Raw genomic sequence first — 22,500 nt, 5'->3', positions numbered from 1 at the left:
GCCTGTCCTGTACCTGAGCCACTAATCTCCTCAGTGTGTGTGTCTGTGAGTGTGTGTGTGTTTCTGTGAGTGAGTACGTGTGTCTGTGTATGTATGTGTGTATGTGAGTGGGTTTGTGTGTGTGTGAGAGTGTGTGTGTATGTGTGTGTGAGTGTGTCTGTGTGTGTGTATGTCTTTGTGTCTGTGTGTCTGTTTGTGTGTGTGTGTGACTGTGTGCATGTCTGTATGTGTATGTCTGTGTGGCTGTGTGTGTGTGTGTGTGTGTGTGTGTGTGACTGTGTGTATGTCTCTGTGGCTGTGTGTGTGTGTGTGTTTGTCTACTCTCTTGAAGTATAAAGAGAGCAAAGAGCCTTTGGGGATAAATGTCCCTCACTATAAAATGTGTCGGTTTTTGAAACGGCTGCACCGTATACCTGTGTTTTGTACTGGGGGGAAATGTCTGAGTGGTTTTCTGTCTGTCATTTAGAGGTTCTACACAGTGTGATTAAATTAAGATTAAATTAAAGCGTAACTCAGTCCGTGACTTGTGGGGCTGGAACTCACGTCGTTCTGGGGAGCGGAGGGGTTGGAGGGAGAGTGGGGGGGCGCCGGCCGTCGGGGGAATTTTTCGGACGTCACGCGATGATTGGATTTTATTTTCCCGGGCGAACCACTTGGAGGTTTTCGAGGCCGACCACCTGCCCGGAGTGCTCCAATCATTTCTGCCGTATTAAGGCTCAATAGCAGCGATTCTGACAAAACGCTTCGCCAAACAAGCCAGATAAAGTGAAACGGCGACAAAAAACCACTGCCTTCCAAAAAAAACAACCCCTTAACGCGGGCCAAAGTAATAAAGGAGAGAGCCGAGAGCAAAGAGCTTTCCCCCCGCTATAACTGTCACAGCTGGTTTGCTGGCTCGGCCTGCGGAAAGAACGACTCTTCCCCGGGCCTGTAATTGAAGTGAAGCGACGGATGAACGCGCGCGCTACCGGGACGCCGGCGCGTCGGGGTGCCTCCGCGAGTGTCTCTGTGCCGTACCCCGTTACGAGGTCGCGCCGGGTCGCGATGAACGACGTCTTCCCGCGCGCGAAGTGCGGCGGGGGGAGAGGGACCGCTTGCGGGGAAACGCGGCTTTTTCGAGGAGAATCGAAGAGACGGGCGGCGAAAGCTCGTCTTTTTTTAAAGACGGGATGCTGAGACGCGACGCAGCGGAGAGCTTTTGTGGAGACGCTCATTTATATTGCCGCACACGAGCTGAGCTTTAGCGGAGGGTTAGCATAGTGTTAGCAGAGCATTAGCGGAGGGTTAGGATGACACTGTCGGAGCATTAGCGGAGGGTTAGCACAGCATTAGCAGAACATTAGCAGAAAGTTGTTAGCATGATGTTAGCAGAGTACTAGCGGCATATCATATTAGCACAGCAGAAGGTTAGCATTATGTTAGCAGAGCATTAGGAGAGGGTTAACAGAGTGGGAGAGGTGTGTTGAACATGGCAAGAAGGATACAACCACAACATAGAAAATTATGATATGTCTTGACCTTACAATCATGGAGGGATCAGTAAGATACACAATTAACCAAATTAGAGCTTATTTGCCCTTTGCATTTTGTAGAATTAGTCTTTTTTATTCCTAAACCTTTACGAATCACCCATATTCACAGAAAACGGATTATTTTGGGGAAGCTATTTCAGATTCGGAGAAACTTCTGTTTTTGTCGAACGAATCTTGTACCGCCATGCGCCGCCTAATTAGAATTTGTCAGACAGCGCTGATTAGGAAAAGCTCAGTTCAGCGCAGTCCTGCGATACCACGAAGTCACTGAAGTTTATTTCTCGCCTGCATGCCATTTATCAACATTTATCCCCAATCAAGAATCATTTACCACCTATTGATTTTCTTCCTACGGCAGGTACGAGGCGGGAAGGGGCCGCGGTGAGACTCGTTTACACGTTCGCCGCGTTCGCGGTTCCGAATGCGCTAGACCTCAAAGTGTCGGCGCTCTCCGTCACATTTGCATACGCCGCATGCATACGTCTGCGGGGGCCGAGGGCGATGTCTCTCGACGCTCGGCTCTGATATGACACCGCACACGGCTAGAACAGACCCAGGGGAGCCCTGGCATCCTATTTATTCTGACATTTTGGAATGAGGAATGGGGGGGGAAAAATCGTTTTTTTTTTTGTTTTTTTTTTACCCGCACCTTAAAATAGCAATAGCAAGGGCCTTCTGTTTATTTTTTATTTTTTCCGCCGCATTACAACAAGAGCTGTTACCTAAGATGAAGAATGTGCGGCTCGGGTTTTTCGGTTGCCATGGAGAAGGGTAGTTAACCGCCTGAGAGCTTTGCCCGGCAGGAGGTTCTAAAGAAATATTTGGGAAAACCCTTCCGCCCGGATGACTGTAAGTATTTACATATCAAGGAAATTCTCCCGGCACTTCTCCGTCAAACTGTGTAACCTCGTGGAGGAGTTTGAAGGGTGCTTTCGGTGTAGTGCGGGGCTCTTGTGGGAACGTGCCCGAGATGCCAAGCGGCCCTTGAACGTCCTTAAGGGGACGAGGCGCGCTGTTTCGCGAACCTGACTGTGGCGGCTCCGCTGACGTCCGTGGAAGAAAAGAGGTGTCAGGGTACGCTCGCCGCGTGGGCGTGGAAGTGCGGCCATTTCGCGGTGTCGTGGGAGGGAGCGGTTACGACTGAGAGCGGTCGTGCCGAGAGGGTGGGAGGTTGCAATGAGGCGTACTTCCATTACATAACCAGCTGAGACAGTCTCCGACAGTGCATACGGGCGATTCCACTGCAACTAACGTTACAGATGAGGGATATTTGAGAGGTAAAGTCCAATAAAGCTACACAATAGATACTGATGGGGTTATAACAATAATAATAATAATAGTAATTTGTTATTTAGCTTCTGCTTTTATCCAAAGTGACTTAGTTAATTGATTAGACTAAGCAGGGGACAATCCCCCTGGAGCAACGTGGGGTTAGGTGCCTTGCTGCACAACTGCTGGGCAAATATTATCACGGCTACCTTCCGGTAGCTTGAACCACCAACCTTCCGGGTTGCAGTCATATACCTTAGCCGTTAGGCTACAGGTTGCCCCCTGTTATTTCCTCCTGCTGGTTATGGAAGCATATACAGTCTCTGTTATGTAGCCGTATTGGACATAGTATATGTATGGGCAAGGCCGCCATATTATGTATAGGCGGCCTGTAGCGTAGTGGTTAAGGTGAATGACTGGGACATAGGTCGGTGGTTCTAATCCCAGTGTAGCCACAATAAGATCCGCACAGCCGTTGGGCCCTTGAGCAAGGCCCTTAACCCTGCTTTGCTCTAGGGGAGGATTGTCTCCTGCTTAGTCTAATCAACTGTATGTCGCTCTGGATAAGAGCGTCTGCTAAAAGCCAATAATGTAATGTAGTGTATAGGTATAGGCTGAAAAACACCCTGAATTCCTTTGGTGGGATGGAGAGAGCGGGCAGCCTGCTCCCTGTTGGGCTGCCTCTCCGTATGTTCAGCAGTGGGGGAGGCGGAGTGGAGAAGCTAATACGTCGTGCCGGGGCGGCTAGGTGGCTGATCCGTCCCCACAGCGCGGTCCCGCAGGCCCAGAAACACCGCGCCTCCCTGATCTCCGCCCCGGCCGCGGGGGGAAGAGACGCATCTCAACGCAACGGCCGATTCATCCGGAAGTGTCCCGGACGTCTCGCCACGGCACAGAACACGACTTCCCAAAAGCCTGGCAGATGTGCGGGTTCGGACGGACCAAGACACTGTAAATATGACCATCTGCCGGGTGTGTGTGCTCAGCGTCTCGAAGCAGTCTGGCCTTTGTTTCATTTCCCAAATACTTAGCAAATTGATTTTATTCCCCCCGAATAAAACCGAAAGTGTTTCCCTCGCGCCGAGTGGATAAATATGCTTTACGATGACATTATGGAAATGTTTTTTACCTGATTTTTTTTTTTGGCTTCGTCTTTATGTCATAAGAAAATGGCTGCTCTTCGTGACTTGTAATAGCAGTTAATTTAGCTTGCGACACAAATATGGATTTGAGCTTGGCAGTAGAGAGCAGGAGGGGGCGCAGCGCAGACAGGCAGGGCTCCCCGCTCCACAGGAGATGGCCGGGAGCCTGAGGTGTGGCCGTTAAACTGATGCGTACGAGTCTTTAACCCCAACCCTACCGGCTCCTGCCGTAACATTTCATCACGTTTATTTGACGAGGTCAATGCACCCAAGTGTTAAACGTGCCATCGTGAGCCAGCGAGGCTCATTTTTACCTCGCGGCTGCATGCTTTTGGACTGTGGGAGGAAACCCGGAGGAACCCGGAGTACCCGGAGGAAAACCACACGAACACAGGGAGAACATGCAACCTCCACACGGAGAGGATTCAGGCCGGCTGGGATTCGAACCCGACACCTTCTTCTTGCGATGCATTAGTGCCACTGTGTTTACTCTGTTCGAAATGACCAATGCACGCTAAAACCATTCTCTTGGAGCTCTTACCCTGGCTCAGTTCAAGAATGTTGCCCCTTAGTGATTTTTGCTTAGTGATAGGCGGCCTGTAGTGTAGTAGTTAAGGTGCTGGAATGCAATCAAAAATTACTAAAGGGCAACATTCACGCAAGGTTGGTGGTTCTAATCCCGGTGTAGCCACAATAAGATCTGGAGGGTCCTTGACGAAACCTAATCCCAGGCAAACACAAAGAGAACATGCATCTCCACACAGAGAGGATCTGGGTTGGCCAGTCCTCCAACTGGGGGACCATCTTCTTGTGTGGCATCAGTGCCAACCACTGACCCACCGTGCCACCAATTAAAAAAGTTCCATCTGTTCAAAATGGCCAACGCACGCTAAAATGATTCTCTCTGAGCCCTTACCCTGGCTCAGCTCGAGAACGTTGCCCCTTCGTGATTTTCGATTGCATTCCGGTAGATTTCCATCCAATCCCCGGACCCGACGTAGCTCAACCAGTGTCCACAAGGGCCGGGAACGTTCCCCGCCTTAGTGCCCCTCCTCAGGGCAGAGAGGGGCAGACGGCCCCGGACTGAATGGTAATCCGGGGGTTGTAATTGGCAGCAAAGTAAGAGCAAGAAGAAATGGCGTCCACATTAAGTGGACCTCTGACTGGAGCGGTGAAATTCTCCTCTTTTATCCGGTAGAATGAAGTGGAAAAACAAACCGAGGTTAACAGAGTGCATGGCTGGAGAAAGTGGGCTGAAATGTGGTGGAGAAATTTAATCAAAAGATTTAAAAGAGAGAGAGCGAGCCAGGCGGGGAGAAAGCGAGCACAGAGTTGGGCAGAGTGGGATTTGGTTATAATAAATATTTGAATGAATTTAAAATTACTTTCACCCATTGAAGTCTTTGCAGATGCATATCTTTACGTGCGATACATCATCGCGGTTTGTCTTTCTAAAATGACAAGGGCCTATAATGCTGTGACAACTCCCCAGGTAAACAGTCGCTCAGACGCACCAGACTTACTGCTTTTCTGATTTTACGCACAGTTCTGACTGCGTCGCGAGCAGAAAAACCGCACAGCAGCTGTTTCACTCCCTAATCCCCAGCAAGACCGCTTCGGTCTGCCAGCTCTGGTCGCCCTGTGGTTCCCTCACTATGAGCACCTGGCGGTCGAGCTGCACGTTCACGCCTGTTTTCCGTTCTGGTTCCTCAGCGGTGGAATGACTAACCAAAAAAAAAACAACAACAACGATGACTGTATTTTTGTTTAGAACAACCCTTCATGTGTATTTTACTAGTTATGCATTTGATGCTTTAACCTGTGGAAGAACCTATGCACTTTCGCTTTGGATTAAAAGCGTCTGCCAAATGACTGAAATGTAAAATGTAATGGGAATGAGATTCTCCAGTGTTGGCGTCCCGTGTCTCCAGACGCAGGGCCCCACAGCGCGGGTGTTTATGGGAATGAGATTCTCCAGACGCAGGGCTACACAGAGTGGGTGTTTATGGGAATGAGATTCTCCAGACGCAGGGCCACACAGCGCCCGGGTGTTTATGGGAATGAGATTCTCCAGACGCAGGGCCCCACAGCGCGCGGGTGTTTATGGGAATGAGATTCTCCAGACGCAGGGCCCCACAGGGCCCCACAGCGCGGGTGTTTATGGGAATGAGATTCTCCAGACGCAGGGCCCCACAGGGCCACACAGCGCGGGTGTTTATGGGGATGAGATTCTCCAGACGCAGGGCCCCACAGCGCGCGGGTGTTTATGGGGATGAGATTCTCCAGACGCAGGGCCCCACAGCGCGGGTGTTTATGGGAATGAGATTCTCCAGACGCAGGGCCCCACAGGGCCCCACAGCGCGGGTGTTTATGGGAATGAGATTCTCCAGACGCAGGGCCCCACAGGGCCCCACAGCGCGGGTGTTTATGGGAATGAGATTCTCCAGACGCAGGGCCCCACATGGCCACACAGCGCCCGGGTGTTTATGGGGATGAGATTCTCCAGGGATTACATTGAAGTACACTGGCGTGCTCTTATTTTCATCACAGGTACGAGGCCAGGAATAGCTGAGCGCACTTTCTGGGCATGTCCTAACCGGGGATGAGGTTTTGCTGGTGAATCCATAATGAGGATTCTGCCCCAAATCTGATATCCGCCTCGTCCCAAACGCCTATCACCCGTGACCTCAAACTTACCTTGTCTCTGACAGATCCCTAAAATTCCCCTCTGTTTGCATTTTGCACCTCAGCATTGCCAAGCACACTGCAGAAATATCTGTCTCAGCAAGCGTTTTGGTATTGTAATGAGACTTTAAATCAAGTTCTTCAATTTTTTTCCCTCACATAGAAAATATTATCTTGTTTTAGGTCACTGTTTGCTTGACAAGTGAAGTTTGTGAATGCATACCCCATTGCCAAATCTCTGAGATGAGTCAAACTCTCTCAACCTATTGACAATATGTTTGTCTTATTTAACAAGAATGCAATAGAAGTTAGAATTTAAGTCTAAATATTAGACTCAGATCCTTGCTGGGACTAGCTTATTCTTTGGTTCTCACAGTGCATGACCTCTGGGCTGATCAAATGGTAAATGGTTGGCATTTATATAGCGCCTTTATCCAAAGCGCTGTACAATTGATGCTTCGCATTCATCCATTCATATGCACACTCAAGGTGATTGGCTGCCATGCAAGGCCCCGACCAGCTCGTCAGGAGCATTTGAGGGTTAGGTGTCTCGCTCAGGGACACTTCGACACAGCCCGGGCGGGGGATCGAACCGACAACCCTCCGACTGCCAGACGACTGGTCTTACTGCCTGAGCCATGTCGCCCCACTTAAGCGTCTGCCTTATAGAGGCGATAATAACCGAAGTGATGCGTTTGTTCTCCATCCTCTGACTCTGCCCTCGCCTCTCTCCATCTGCACCAATCAGACGTGTTGTCTATCGCGTTGACGGGAGCGTGGTCCAATCAGCACACACCTCTCAGCCCTCTCCCCGCTGGTTGGACTCCGGACAACCAGCGGGGAGAGGGCTGAGAGGTGTGTGCTGATATGAATGGATGAATGTGAAGCATCAATTGTACAGCGCTTTGGATAAAGGCACTATATAAATGCCAACCATTTACCATTTGATCAGCCCAGAGGTACGGGTCTCAGTGTTGTCCAGACAGGGTACGGGTCTCAGTGTTGTCCAGGCAGCGTACGGGTCTCAGTGTTGTCCAGGCAGCGTACGGGTCTCAGTGTTGTCCAGGCAGCGTACGGGTCTCAGTGTTGTCCAGGCAGCATACGGGTCTCAGTGTTGTCCAGGCAGCGTACGGGTCTCAGTGTTGTCCAGACAGGGTACGGGTCTCAGTGTTGTCCAGGCAGCGTACGGGTCTCAGTGTTGTCCAGGCAGCGTACGGGTCTCAGTGTTGTCCAGACAGCGTACGGGTCTCAGTGTTGTCCAGGCAGCGTACGGGTCTCAGTGTTGTCCAGACAGCGTACGGGTCTCAGTGTTGTCCAGGCAGCGTACGGGTCTCAGTGTTGTCCAGGCAGCGTACGGGTCTCAGTGTTGTCCAGGCAGCGTACAGGTCTCAGTGTTGACCAGGCAGCGTACGGGTCTCAGTGTTGTCCAGGCAGCGTACGGGTCTCAGTGTTGACCAGGCAGCGTACGGGTCTCAGTGTTGTCCAGACAGGGTACAGGTCTCAGTGTTGACCAGGCAGCGTACGGGTCTCAGTGTTGACCAGACAGCATACGGGTCTCAGTGTTGACCAGGCAGCGTACGGGTCTCAGTGTTGACCAGGCAGCGTACGGGTCTCAGTGTTGTCCAGGCAGCATACGGGTCTCAGTGTTGTCCAGGCAGCGTACGGGTCTCAGTGTTGACCAGGCAGCGTACGGGTCTCAGTGTTGACCAGACAGCATACGGGTCTCAGTGTTGACCAGGCAGCGTACGGGTCTCAGTGTTGACCAGGCAGCGTACGGGTCTCAGTGTTGTCCAGGCAGCGTACGGGTCTCAGTGTTGTCCAGGCAGCGTACGGGTCTCAGTGTTGACCGGACAGCGTACGGGTCTCAGTGTTGACCAGGCAGCGTACGGGTCTCAGTGTTGTCCAGACAGCGTACGGGTCTCAGTGTTGTCCAGGCAGCGTACGGGTCTCAGTGTTGTCCAGGCAGCGTACGGGTCTCGGTGTTGTCCAGGCAGCGTACGGGTCTCGGTGTTGTCCAGGCAGCGTACGGGTCTCAGTGTTGACCAGGCAGCGTACGGGTCTCAGTGTTGTCCAGACAGCGTACGGGTCTCAGTGTTGTCCAGGCAGCATACGGGTCTCGGTGTTGTCCAGGCAGCGTACGGGTCTCAGTGTTGTCCAGACAGCGTACGGGTCTCAGTGTTGTCCAGGCAGCGTACGGGTCTTAAGTGTTGCCCAACCAGTGTACGGGTCTCAGTGTTGACCAGGCAGCGTACGGGTCTCAGTGTTGTCCAGGCAGCGTACGGGTCTCAGTGTTGACCAGGCAGCGTACGGGTCTTAAGTGTTGACCAGGCAGCATACGGGTCTCGGTGTTGTCCAGGCAGCGTACGGGTCTCAGTGTTGTCCAGACAGCGTACGGGTCTCAGTGTTGTCCAGACAGCGTACGGGTCTCAGTGTTGTCCAGACAGCGTACGGGTCTCAGTGTTGTCCAGGCAGCATACGGGTCTCGGTGTTGTCCAGGCAGCGTACGGGTCTCAGTGTTGACCAGGCAGCGTACGGGTCTCAGTGTTGTCCAGGCAGCATACGGGTCTCGGTGTTGTCCAGGCAGCGTACGGGTCTCAGTGTTGACCAGGCAGCGTACGGGTCTCAGTGTTGTCCAGACAGCGTACGGGTCTCAGTGTTGTCCAGGCAGCATACGGGTCTCGGTGTTGTCCAGGCAGCGTACGGGTCTCAGTGTTGACCAGGCAGCGTACGGGTCTCAGTGTTGTCCAGGCAGCGTACGGGTCTCAGTGTTGTCCAGACAGCGTACGGGTCTCAGTGTTGTCCAGGCAGCGTACGGGTCTTAAGTGTTGCCCAACCAGTGTACGGGTCTCAGTGTTGACCAGGCAGCGTACGGGTCTTAAGTGTTGACCAGGCAGCGTACGGGGTCTCAGTGTTGTCCAGGCAGCGTACGGGTCTCAGTGTTGTCCAGACAGCGTACGGGTCTCAGTGTTGTCCAGGCAGCGTACGGGTCTTAAGTGTTGTCCAGGCAGCGTACGGGTCTCAGTGTTGTCCAGGCAGCGTACAGGTCTCAGTGTTGTCCAGACAGCGTACGGGTCTCAGTGTTGTCCAGGCAGCGTACGGGTCTCAGTGTTGTCCAGACAGCGTACGGGTCTCAGTGTTGTCCAGACAGCGTACGGGTCTCAGTGTTGTCCAGACAGCGTACGGGTCTCAGTGTTGTCCAGGCAGCGTACGGGTCTCAGTGTTGTCCAGACAGCGTACGGGTCTCAGTGTTGCCCAACCAGTGTACGGGTCTCAGTGTTGACCAGACAGCGTACGGGTCTCAGTGTTGTCCAGACAGCGTACGGGTCTCTGGGATGTCTGATCTGCGCGGCTGCCAGGGGGCTCAGCAGAAACCTCCACACACAGATCTGTCTGAGAAAGCCGGAGGTGAAAGAACACTCTGTTGATATTATCAGGACTGTTACAGTGCTGGAGGTGGAAAAGGTCCAAGTGCATTGCTGCTGCTCTTGTTTTTGTTGTTTCATTTTGAATAATTACCCGATGGACATTGTTAATACGTTGGTTTTCTTTCGAGGTAATTGTTTATTGTTGGTTCATTGTTGCACTAGTATACTGATCTGGAGTAACTTCTTCTCTCTCCTCTTCTATTACCGCACACATTATGGAGTAACTACTTCAGCTACGCTAGGATAGCACAGCGAGGACACAGAGCAGGTTTATATTATCCCGGCACACTTCGGGAACCAGGAAACTGACGCTGTACGGGTGAGCGGCAGCCTAATAGAGGAAGGCCGTTCAGCTGGAGGCACGCACACCGCGCAGGCAGTGGGAGGGAGTTCTGGAGGGTGGAGGACCAAGCGTCAGCGCATCCGACCCGTGAAGAACCGATTATGCTCGATCTGCAGAACTGCACGTGCAATTATATGCATGCAATGCTACAGACGTACGGTGTTTAGACACAGTCCTGCATAAGCAGCCTCACAGGTATTACTACACAATACACCACAATGTGCACTGTACTGCAAACTAGTGATACTTTAATACACACGTACATTGTATTAAAGTATTAAACATATTGTACAGGACTAGTATACATGGCTATGTATTACACAGTGCAAGGCAGTTGTGCTATAAACTCTACACTCCCTACAGCAGATCCACTTGAGCATCTTCCTACCAGCTTCAGATTTAATCGCAAAATTATGCAAAATACTCCAACAAATTGTTGAAACTGTGTCAACAGTTAGCCACCCCTCCCAGTGGACGACGTGTCAGGAGTTCCCCCAGCAGTTCCCAACATCTTCATGCTGGTGCTAATTTGTGCACATACATCACCGTAACAAAATGGCTGCCGCGCTCCGTGGTTTTAGCGCCCGGATCACATCACATCACATGCGGTTCGCATTAGCAGCAACCCAAGCCTGGCTCGAGGGGATAATTGAATTATAATTTGAATTGTGAGTCAAATTAACGCAGCACTGCCTTTTTTTTTCTCTTTCTTCCCGCGCCTACAGCTAACGGGGAGTTCCCGCCTGTGGTTACCATCCAGAACGTCAGGACGACCACCCCGGCCCAGAGAAATCCGAGCGAAACCAAAGTCGCGGCACCGGAGATAACAGATCACTGTAAGTGACTCATCTCTTACACAGTGCTCGGCAGTTGTGCTATAAACTGGCTTCTCTCTCTGCTAGAGGGTTACATCTAACGCGTTTCAGATGTACGCACACACATCGCACGCAGAGATACACACTACACATACGCACACGCACACACACACGCACACACACACACACAGCGCAACAAAGGTAAGGAGAGCTGAGCGATGGTAGTCTCACTCTATATTATATCAGAAATAGAAAAGCAAAAATTATACTAATCAATGTAATTTTCTGTTCTAATGGCTTGTCCCAGTGGCTCCATTCTGCTAATATTTAATGTGTGATAATGGAATGTGATACAGTGCTCTGTAGTGTGTACGGTCACACGAAGGTACGGTTCCCTTTGAGGACCATTTTTGTGTGATTTAGGCTAATGTCTCTTTTGTAGAACAGAGTCAGCTCCCGGATCCATTTTGCTGTTTAATAAGCAGTGTTTTTAATGATAATTGTCAGGCACAATGCTTTTACTGATTAATGCTTTAATCTTTACTGTTGTTGCTGAGCTCCATGCCTATTTAATGCTTTATTTTTTATTTTTTTTATTGTATGAATGGGGTCGCCAACCTCTGCATTCATATATCAGTGTCTTGTTTCAAATTGTAGTGTGCGATACGTTATTTCCATTAGCCGCAGTATAATTATGAGTACGGTACGGTGCAGTTATGTTTTACGAGGTGAATTTCATTCAGGAAGGTTCTGGAAAGCCTCTCTCTCACACACTCTCGATGTAAATGGTAAATGGTTTGGTATTTTTATTGATACGTTATCCAAAGCGCTGCACAATTGATGCTTCTCATTCAACCATTCATACACACACTCGCACACCGACGGTGATTGGCTGCCGTGCAAGGCACCGACCAGCTCGTCAGGAGCATTTGGGGGTTTTAGGTGTCTTGCTCAGGGACACTTCGACGCACCGAATCGAATTGTCAACGTTGCCTCCGACTGCCAGACGACCGCTCATACCTCCTGAGTTAATGTCGCCCCTGATGTCACGAATGAGTCTTCTGCTTCCACCGCAGTGAAGTCACGTCAGTCACAAATGCGGTAATGGGATCAATTTTACATATCTTCACAGATCTTTCCGCGTAATTTGCATCACAATGACACCTGTTATGGCCCCGTTGTGGAGCTAATTGATGAAACACATGGCGAAATCCTCCTCTCAAAGCAAATCAGGCTGAACGGAACTGAACGTTATTTTCCCCAAATATAAATCGACAAGGTTATCTGTCTGGACCTGTCTCTTTTGTGTAATCCACGCTGACACTTAGAATGCGATGTGGCATGATGGTTCGGGGACTGCAGCTCCAAGGTTAGAGGCTTGTTTTTCCAGGTGGAGGCGCTGCTGTTGTACCCTTGAGCGTATCAGTTAAGCTGTGTTTTAGCATTGTAATGAGACTTCATTATCTTGCTTTTATCTCTCACAAAGAAAATATTTGCTTGTTGTTAGTTACTGTTTCCTTAACAATTGAAATTCTCTCACCCCATTGCCAAATCTTGAAATGAGTCAAACTGGCTCAACTCATTGGCAATATCTGTTGTCGTCTGTGCCTAAGTCGAAATATAAGACTAAAAACAGTTGTTGAGATTGTACTGCACAATGTCTGCCTTGTGTTTAGCGTTTGTCCCCATTTATACATATAAATGGATATAAATTTCCAGTCTGGCCCTTCGTCTCTGACCTCTCTCATTAACAATGTGTTTTTGCCCATAAAATTGCTGCTCACTGGATGTTTTTTGTTTTTTGCACCGTTCTCTGCAAGCTAGAGACTGAGATACTCAAACCACGCTCTCTGGCAACAATCATTCCACGGTCAGAGTCACTTTTCACATTTCACATTTCTTCCTCATTCGGTCTGAGCAACACCTGAACCTCTTGACCCATGTCTGCCTGCTTTTATGCATTTAGCTGCTGCCACATAATTTGCTGATTAAATATTTGCAAGCTGGTGTACAGGTCTACCTAATAAAGTGCTCAGTGAGTGTATGTAATCAATGCAATTAGCTCCAGAGGGTCTGCAAAATGCCTATATGATATTAAAGACAGAAGGCCTACCTACTCTCTGCCCACTTCACCCAGAGGTATTCTAGTTTCATTCATTACATCCCTTTTTGACAGACGTCTAGATCAATTGAACAAAAATATGGTATTGACAGGTTTTAAATTTCACTTTTGATGGTGCTTATAAACTCACATAGCCAAATGGTCTGGCCCACAAGGAAGACTGGCAGCAGCCATCCGTAGTTTCAAAGTCAGACCTACAGAACTACAGAAAGTAGGCCACCTACCAGAATCTTCAGGTCACTGCTGTGTAGGTTTCCTGCTGTAAAATCCAGCTATGGCCAACTTGAAATTACCAGCTACCAGCTGTTTCAAAACACAGCTTGAGCTGGTCAAACCATGTTGAGTATGGAGTCGGCCTGAAGTGGTCGACCAGCTGCCAGCTGTTTCAAACCCTTTTTTCAGTGGGGTTTGCTTTAAATGTACTTGTGTATTTAAGAATTCATCAGACACTTTTATCCAGAGCGACTTACAAAATTGCACAAAGTCAATGCCAAGTCATCAGTAACACAACTGATAGGACGTATCGGTATATAAACGTACAACAGTAAAATAAATGCCATAGACAATACACAAGGAATATTGCTAATGTAGCGGTTTACATAATGCGTTGGTTTACGTTGGAGAACGGGTTTGAGGACATGGATTTATATGGACTGTTGATGGGGTTAAATAGCCAGTAATAAATGTCCTGTGTTCAGGGTCATTTCCTGAAACAGGAAATAAACAGGTGGGTTTTCTGTCCGTAATGGAAGACGTTGACTTGTGAGTCACGTTCTTCTTGCCACCACTTTTTCTTCCCACCGAGGAGTTTTCATTTTATTTTTATACCTCACATTGCAGGCCTCTGGTTTGCCTAATTTTCCATTTGTTATTCTGTTAAGGCACTTTGTGGCAGTTCTCTCTAAAAAGGTCTATACGAATAAAATGCGTTTGATTTTGATTTGGCTCGCGAGTCCTGTTCCGGTGTTTAAGACTGGAGTGCGGCAGGAGACTGAGTCATGGCCAGGCGGAGGAGGGGTAAACAGAGAGGGATTTAATGGAGAACGAGAGAAAATGCCGCATTCTCTCTCTCTCCCTCTCACTCTCACTCTCCCTCTCTCTCTCTCCCCCTCTCTCTCCGCATACATTAATAAAACAGAGCTAGTCTGTCAGCCTGTTTTTGCTGAACAAGGCTTTTAATATGTGCAATGTTTTAGGGAGAAAGGGAAAGATAAAACACACGGTATGCTAATATACACCGGCGCTCTCGAAAAACCCCCGTTCCTCAAGTCTCGCTTTCAGATAAAACAAAACGTGGATTGAGTCTCGCGGCTTTCGGAGAGGACACGGACAGTAAACCCGTGGCGGCGCGGGTAGAGAAATGACTTTCGGATTTTTGTGCGGCGGCATAAATCAGCTCTCGTTTGCTCACGCCCGCACAGGCACTCCAGCCGATGTTCGGGACATTCCAGCCCGCGCTCTGTCTCGCTCTCCCTCATCAGTTTGGATTAGCGGCTAATGCGCTGCTTAGTGTAAATTGCTGTGAGCGGGGCAGGGGGGAGAGCCCCGCCCGCACTTGCGCGGCGCTTGGGCCGTTGTTTTCCCCTTCTTGTTGGGGCGGTGATTGAATATGCGTTTGCGCCGCCCCAGTCTGTTGGTGAGCGTGAGTGGCGGTTTATTAGCTCTCCCGCTGGAGGAGACAGGGAGAGCGATCACTGCGCGCGGGGCTGGAGGTCTCTCTCACGCACTTTCAATTACAGCGCCCCCTCCCCCGCCCCGCGTGCGCCCCCCTCTCTCACCCCCGCGCGCCCCCCTCTCTCACCCCTGCGCTAACGCAGGCACTCCCCCGCAGGGCGCCGGGATTGTCGCATTCATTCGTTTCTGGTTCTGACAGCGGCCGCGTTCGCCGCGGCGTTTCTCGTTCCCGCTCGTAGCGCGTCGTCAGGACGACGGCGGCGGTAACGGGCGAACGGGAACGCCACTCCGTCTGCCCCCCGCTCTGTCTGCCCCCGCTCTGTCTGCCCCCCGCTCTGTCTGCCCCCGCTCTGTCTGCCCCCCCGTTCTGTCTGCCCTGGCTCTGTCTGCCCTGGCTCTGTCTGCCCTGGCTCTGTCTGCCCCCGCTCTGTCTGCCCCGGCGGTCTGCCCCCGCTCTGTCTGCCCCCGCTCTGTCTGCCCTGGCTCTGTCTGCCCTGGCTCTGTCTGCCCCCGCTCTGTCTGCCCCGGCGGTCTGCCCCCGCTCTGTCTGCCCCGCTCTGTCTGCCCCCCGCTCTGTCTGCCCCCCGCTGTCTGCCCCCGCTCTGTCTGCCCCCGCTCTGTCTGCCCCCGCTCTGTCTGCCCCCCGCTGTCTGCCCCCGCTCTGTCTGCCCCCGCTCTGTCTGCCCCCGCTCTGTCTGCCCTGGCTCTGTCTGCCCCCGCTCTGTCTGCCCCGGCGGTCTGCCCCCGCTCTGTCTGCCCCGCTCTGTCTGCCCCGCTCTGTCTGCCCCCCGCTCTGTCTGCCCCCCGCTGTCTGCCCCCGCTCTGTCTGCCCCCGCTCTGTCTGCCCCCGCTCTGTCTGCCCCCCGCTGTCTGCCCCCGCTCTGTCTGCCCCCGCTCTGTCTGCCCCCCCTTTCTGTCTGCCCCCGCTCTGTCTGCCCCCCCTTTCTGTCTGCCCCCGCTCTGTCTGCCCTGGCTCTATCTGCCCCCGCTCTGTCTGCCCTGGCTCTATCTGCCCCCGCTCTGTCTGCCCCCGCTCTATCTGCCCCCGCTCTGTCTGCCCCCCGCTCTGTCTGTCCGGTGCAGGTGCTACAGGTGTGTAAAACTGTAGACCAAGCCAGCTATATACACTCGGTGAGCACTTCATTAGGTACCCGTTAGACTTATTTTCTAGACCTATTAAGTCTTCTGCTGTTGGTGTACAGGTGTACCTAATGAAGTGGTCAGTGATATAATATAATGAATTTGTACCTTTTTTTTGCTCGGAGAACATCACTGTACTCTCAGAGTACATTTGGATCCTTGAAGGACAGAAATGTACTTCCACTGTCACTGTATTTCTGCAGGGACTGCTTCTGTGTTCCGGGGACTTAGGGCTGAAGGACTCTCTTGAATTCAGCTTCTGGATACCAGCCCCTCGGCAACTTTTAATACACGGTGACACATGAATGTGGGCTCGGATCACTTTGTTCCCCATTACAGCGCAGCTGACTCACCATTTGGCCTTCTCCTAAAACTGCCAGAAAGTGCTAATGCTGGGGTGGTACCTGATAGGTGCATGGCAATATCGCCAGCAATATGTCATTTGTACCTTTTTTGCTTGGAAAACATACTCAGTTGAGAAAATCATGGTACATTCAGGGTACATTTGGGAAATGTGATCCTTGAAGAATAAAAATGTACCTCCTCTGTCACTTTATTTCTGAGAGTGTAACCTTTACCTGTGGAACTCTGTCTACTCCTATCATAATGGAATGAATTGGCAATTCATTGACATTAGAGACTGTCAGTTCTTGCAAAACAATACATGGGGCTGTATACAATGCAGCTTTCAATATTCATGTATCATTCTTTTTTTCTTTTTTTTTTACAAGACAATTGAAATATTTATAATACATTACAATATATTCCATATCCCTAAGGATCTGTACTGGGGCTTGTGTAGTGTAATGTTAATGTGCCAATGTGTAGAACTTGTTTCAAGCACGTACTGTATTTGACATTTACAACCCAAGTACAATTTTAATTAAAAGATATCTGTGATATAAAGAGTGAAACCGTCCTGTACATATAAAAGTTATTACTTTAAACTTTATTACTTAAGCTATGTGGGTTTTTTATTTTTTTGCCCTTTTTCAGTACTTTCATTTAGAATTACTGCTTCATTTCATCACCGTCAAATTAGTGTAATTGCATATGAAAAATATAGCACTGTCCAGTTACTTTCTTTGATGAGGCTGTGGTTAAATAGTTCCTGTTTCAGTTAGCTGAGGGTGACCTGTGCAGTTTCTCTGCACTGACGCGCATCTCCCTCCCGTTAGGAGCGTTTGTTGAATCCGATGTGGCACGCTCGTACGAGCCCCTCGATAAATTCACAATAAGAATACAGTAATGTTCTTGTAAGAGGCCTGTTGTCTTTAGTATTCCTGGTATTTCCCAGAACACACTCATTAGCATTCCTGCCGTTCCCGGGAACATGCTCGTTAGCATTCCTGCCGTTCCCGGGAATATGCTCTTTAACATTCCTGGTGTTCCCAGGAATACGCTCATTAACATTCCTGGTGTTCCCAGGAATACGCTCATTAACATTCCTGGTGTTCCCAGGAATACGCTCATTAACATTCCTGCCACTTTTGGGGAACCGGGCCTTTATCCTCCTCACTGCGCACTGAGCCTCCAATCCAGTCGTCAACCTGGAGAGGGCCGCCGCCAAACCCGCCCCCCCGCCCCCCCTTTTTTATTCAATTAACAGGACTTCACACAGTTTGCCTCATACTCAGGATTCCATCACCAGGAACTCACACCTCACTAAGCTTCATGCAGACTCTTAAGGAAGGCGCTCTGTGGAGAGAGCCGTCGTTATGGTAACCTTAAGCAACGTCTCATCTCCTCGCTTCGATGCGTCCGGGTCAGTTTTAGAATGTCGCAGACCGCGAGTTTCACAGAGCTGCCATTTTGCGGCTTGTCACATCGCACGTCTCGGGGCCGGACCGGACTTTACAAAGTCGCTGCGCATTGGCGCAGTTCAGCGCCGGGGACATTCGGCCGGAGCTCAACGGCTTCCTTCGAGCCCGGCGGGCAGCACCGCATCGCTCCGCCGGGAAAGCACCAGCCTGCAGCGCTGCTCAGTCACCGGCCCCGCATCGAACTTCCCGGAACTCCCGTTTCAGATCCCGGCAAGCTCGTGAGACTGGAACCCGCGGAGGCCAGGGGGAAAACGAAAGCCCACCGTGACAAACGTCCCATCGGGCACCTCCCCCCGCTCGCCGTTGATCATTAGGTCCCCACTCCGCTACCCCAACCCGCCGAACGGATTCCGATCCCCGTTTCCCGCAAAGCCGCTGTCAGTCACCGCGCCCGGAAGGACAGGGATCACAGTGCGACGCGGTCAGCCGACGGTGAGGAGGGATGCGGCCCGTTTCAGTCCTGCCCCTCGCTGTTTTGTACAAACACATCTGTCGCGCAAAGTCCCTGTGGCCCCAGTTCTGTCCCTGTGGCCCCAGTTCTGCCCCCAGTTCTGACCCTTGACCCTACATCGCCGGGGGTACTGTATCACTGGGTACTGTAGCCAAACATTACATTATATTACATTATTGGCGTTTGGCAGACGCTCTTATCCAGAGCGACGTACAGTTGATTAGACTAAGCAGGAGACAATCCTCCCCTGGAGCAATGCAGGGTTAAGGGTCTTGCTCAAGGGCCCAACGGCTGTGCTGATATTATTGTGGCTACAGCAGGGATCGAACCACCGACCTTGCGTGTCCCAGTCATGCGCCTTAACCACTACGCTGCAGGCTGCCCAAATAGCCTGCGTTACAGTCAGTCCAACACCTTCAAGACCTCATACTGGAGACGGTGACACCAAGGAGCTGAAGGAAAAATGTGAAAGAAATAAAAGCTGGTTTGACAAGAAACGCAGTGACGGTTTATTTTTGTTCGGGTGACTGTTTATTTATGTTGTTGTTTTGCAAACTTAAGGTGCTCTCTGCAATAAGGTTAAAGCTCTCGGTGTAGAAATACACTTCTTCTGCTGGTGCGTGCACACTTTCCCGTATCCAAAGATGTTTTCCCAAGAACGATTTCATTCATCCATATGTAGACTGTTCTTTTGGAAAATGGGGAGGGATGTAGTATATTTGGGTTATGCCTTTAATGCTACTGATGCCTTATGGACGTACCCTATGTCCGCAGGGTCAACACTGACCCCCCACCAGGCTACCTGTGATACAGCATTGTATTGTAAAACCTAAAATAATATTTTCCATGAAGAAACAACCAGCAATGTAGATTTTCCTATTTTGCAGTCCAGAGACACTGTACTTATTCAGTCTAGACTACTTGATTTTCTACAAAATACACATCATCTTTTTTCCCTGTAATAGATTTGTGGCACTTAACTTTAATTATGACTTCTGATTTAATGACTGCGGGGTTAAAAAACGACTCAAGAGATGTCTGTACCCTGATGGTGTGCCGCTTTGATAAATGTATGAAAATGGGCAATGCTTGACTTTTTCTAATGGCAGAGTCACTCCAGGAAAAGTAATCAAATTTCATGCTCAGAAAAAGTAATTTTGGGGTTTTTAGTGCTACTTAACTCATTTATTTGCATCAGTCCTGTGAATTTTGTCTCAGAATATGCACACTAACAGAAGTGTCTGGAGTGTAAACTGTACACTCTCGGACATAAAGGTACGAAAAGTGCATAAAAAGGTTGTTTCTGGGGCGGTACCCAATAGGTGCATAAAAGCGTACCCCTAACCAGCGATATATAACTAATTTATACCTTTTTTGCTTGGAAAACATACTGATTTGTACCCAAAGAGAACATCCCTTCAGGGTACGTTGGGGAAATTTGAAGAGCAGAAATATACCTCCACTGTCACTGTATTTCTGAGAGTGTCGGGTTGTGGGAGGAAGGGGAGGGGGGTGATTTGTGTCCCTCTCCCCTCTCCGTGTTATTGGACCGGCTCCGTTCCCCCGGGCGCACATCTTAATGAAAAATGGAGGCAGATTTATGGCGTCTCTCAGGACAGATGTATTGTTTAGTCAGTTAAGTGCAGAAAGGCTCATTCAGAAGGGCGGGCGGTCGGGCGGGGGAATGGACTCCAGTCAATCGCACAGCAGTCAGGCAAATGAGATCAGCCTCGCGAGGGGGCAGGGGGGGGGGATACCTCACAGGGGGGGTGTGTGTGCAGGTCTGTGTGGGGTAGTGGGCCCGGGACGGAGGGGGGAGGGAGGGAGAGGAGGAGGAGGTCGAGGGGGAAGGAGAAGGAGAGTGGAGGAGAACGCACTCTCTCGGCGTTCTGACAGTGATGGATCCCCCCCGCGCGCCCGAACGTCACGCCGTGTGACGCACCCCTGTCCCGCGCCCCTGTCCCGCGCTCCGTAGGCTGCACGTCCCGCCCGTGACGGAGGGAGCCGGGGGAGAAATGTCCTTGCTGTCCCGTTCCCCCGGCCACTGCGTTTTCGGGGGGCGGGGTTATTGATCGCCCCGGGAAATGACATCATAAAGCAGGCGGATTTATGGGGGAGACCTGTAGACTGGGGAAGTGGAGTGAAAAGCATGTGTGTGTGTGTGTGTGGGGGGGGGGTCGAGTGTGTGTCTACCTCATGCCAGATGAACAGGGACTGAGAGAGCTTTATGGCCTGCTTTATCATACAGGTGCGAACATCCCGACTTCAGAATCAATTCTCCCATTTGTTTCCCACAAGGCGCCACGGCTCAATTTGGGAGGGGTGGGGGGGGGGGGGGTGATTTAAGTGCAAGCTTTGGGGGATGGCTCCCTTGTTTGCAGGCTAAGTGGCTTTAAAATAGCAACCACACAGGGGGCTGATGGGTCGTGGGGAGGTAGTGAGCGAGTCCCTGCTGTAATATCCAGCTATGCCAGCTTGACCAGCCTGAAGAGTGAGCTGGTCAAGCTGGTCATAATCTGGCCTAGCTGGGCATGAGCTGGTCAACCAGCTAGTGCTGGTAATTTGTTTGAGCTGGCAGAACAAATTTCCCAAATGTACAAATCTGTTTTCCAAGAAAATGAAGGTGCAAATTATATCCACTCACATCCACTGGCCCCTTCTCCTCTGACCTCTCTCATTAACCAGGTGTATCTTCCTGCAGAACTGCAGCTCACTGGACTGTGAACTCTAGAGAATGTTGTGCGTGAAAATCCCAGGAGATCAGCAGTTTCTGAGATACTCAAACCACCCTGTTAATCATTCCGTGGTCAAAGTCACTTCCCCATTTCTTTCCCATTCTGACAATTGGTCTGAACAACAGTTGAATCTCTTTACCACATCTGCATGCTTTTATGCATTTAGTTGTTGCCACATGACTGGCTGATTAAATATTTGCATTAACAACCTGGGGTACAGGTCTACCTAATAACGTGGCTCACTGAGTGTATATCTCATGTACCCGTGCACGCACGTGTACCTGTAGGGTGCCGCCCCTGGCACTCCCTTCATCTCTGAGCGTGCTGAGCAGCCCCTCGTTTGCAGGCTAAGTGCCTTTAAATCGCCTCCCCCGCAGGGGGCTGATGGGAAGGGGGAGGTAGAGGGCGAGCTGGCGTCCGTGTTCAGCCGAAGCCCAGCCGAGCGTGCGGGATCCGCCCGGCGTTCCGGCAGAGGAAGCTTCTGGAACGCCGCCGTTCCCCCCGTCTGACCTTCCGCGTCCGGATCGATTACGGAAAATCAGGAATTTAACGCCCGCGTCGTCCGGCGAATTCCGCTCAGCCGCGTTCGCCCTGACAGCTAATCTCCTCGTAATTGAGCCAACGAGGAAGCTGGGTCGCCCGGCCGGGGTCGGGAATGCCGCGCGTGTCGGGAACGGTGTGCCGGATATAGGGAAGTTTGCCGCAGTCGGCCGCGGCTGACTTAAACGGCGTTGGTTATGTGCAGTGAATTACTGCTCTGAATGCTTCATTTAAACAGGAGTAGGTTACCTGCTGAGTGCGGGGAACGTTATCCTTTAAAGTTATGCCATGAATTTATATTCCAATTTGCATTCAGGAGCCAAGGCAAGAGGAACCGAACCGTGGATTAAATTAGTTTTTGGCGAGCCGTAGACCAGACAGCCCTGCTGTACTGAGAGGCAAAAGTCTGTGTTTGCGTGTTGATGGCTATGAATATCAACCAATGGTATTCATTTTTTGATGCCCTTCCACTTGTTCTTCCATTTTGTTCCTGCCCTGTCAGGCCAATCAGCCCTTCATTAGCGCCACCTACAGGCTCAGACTCTCAACCTCAAAAGATTAATCAGTGAAAAACACTTGCGGTATGCATACTGTTTATTTTTGGCTTTGTGTGTCGAGCCAGCTCCGTTTATTTTGCCTCGCCGTGCGGGGCAGGGTCCTGGTTTTCGATACCGGACCGAGGGGCCTTAACAGAATGAGAGAGTCCCAGTCTGTGGACTTACACTGCAGTCCGTAAGTATTTGGACAGTTGTACAGTTTCGGCTACTTTGGGTCTATACGCTATCATAGCAACATCAGAGAAGC

The 22,500-nt window shown here is 50.7% G+C and overlaps 1 protein-coding gene across 1 annotated transcript in view; it reads left to right on the top strand.

Moving 5' to 3' along the window:
* alk (ALK receptor tyrosine kinase) overlaps window positions 1–22,500 on the top strand; it is a 393,279-nt gene that overhangs the window by 342,826 nt on the left and 27,953 nt on the right. The window contains exon 11 of the mRNA XM_061258633.1: window positions 11,122–11,232. Within this exon, the coding sequence (XP_061114617.1) occupies window positions 11,122–11,232 (111 nt within the window). The remainder of the gene's footprint in view (window positions 1–11,121; window positions 11,233–22,500) is intronic.

This window comes from Conger conger, chromosome 1, assembly GCF_963514075.1.
Source record: "Conger conger chromosome 1, fConCon1.1, whole genome shotgun sequence".
In the NCBI taxonomy this organism is placed as follows: Eukaryota; Metazoa; Chordata; class Actinopteri; order Anguilliformes; family Congridae; genus Conger; species Conger conger.
Note: the sequence above shows the minus strand (reverse complement) of the source record. Positions and strands in the feature narration are given on the sequence as shown.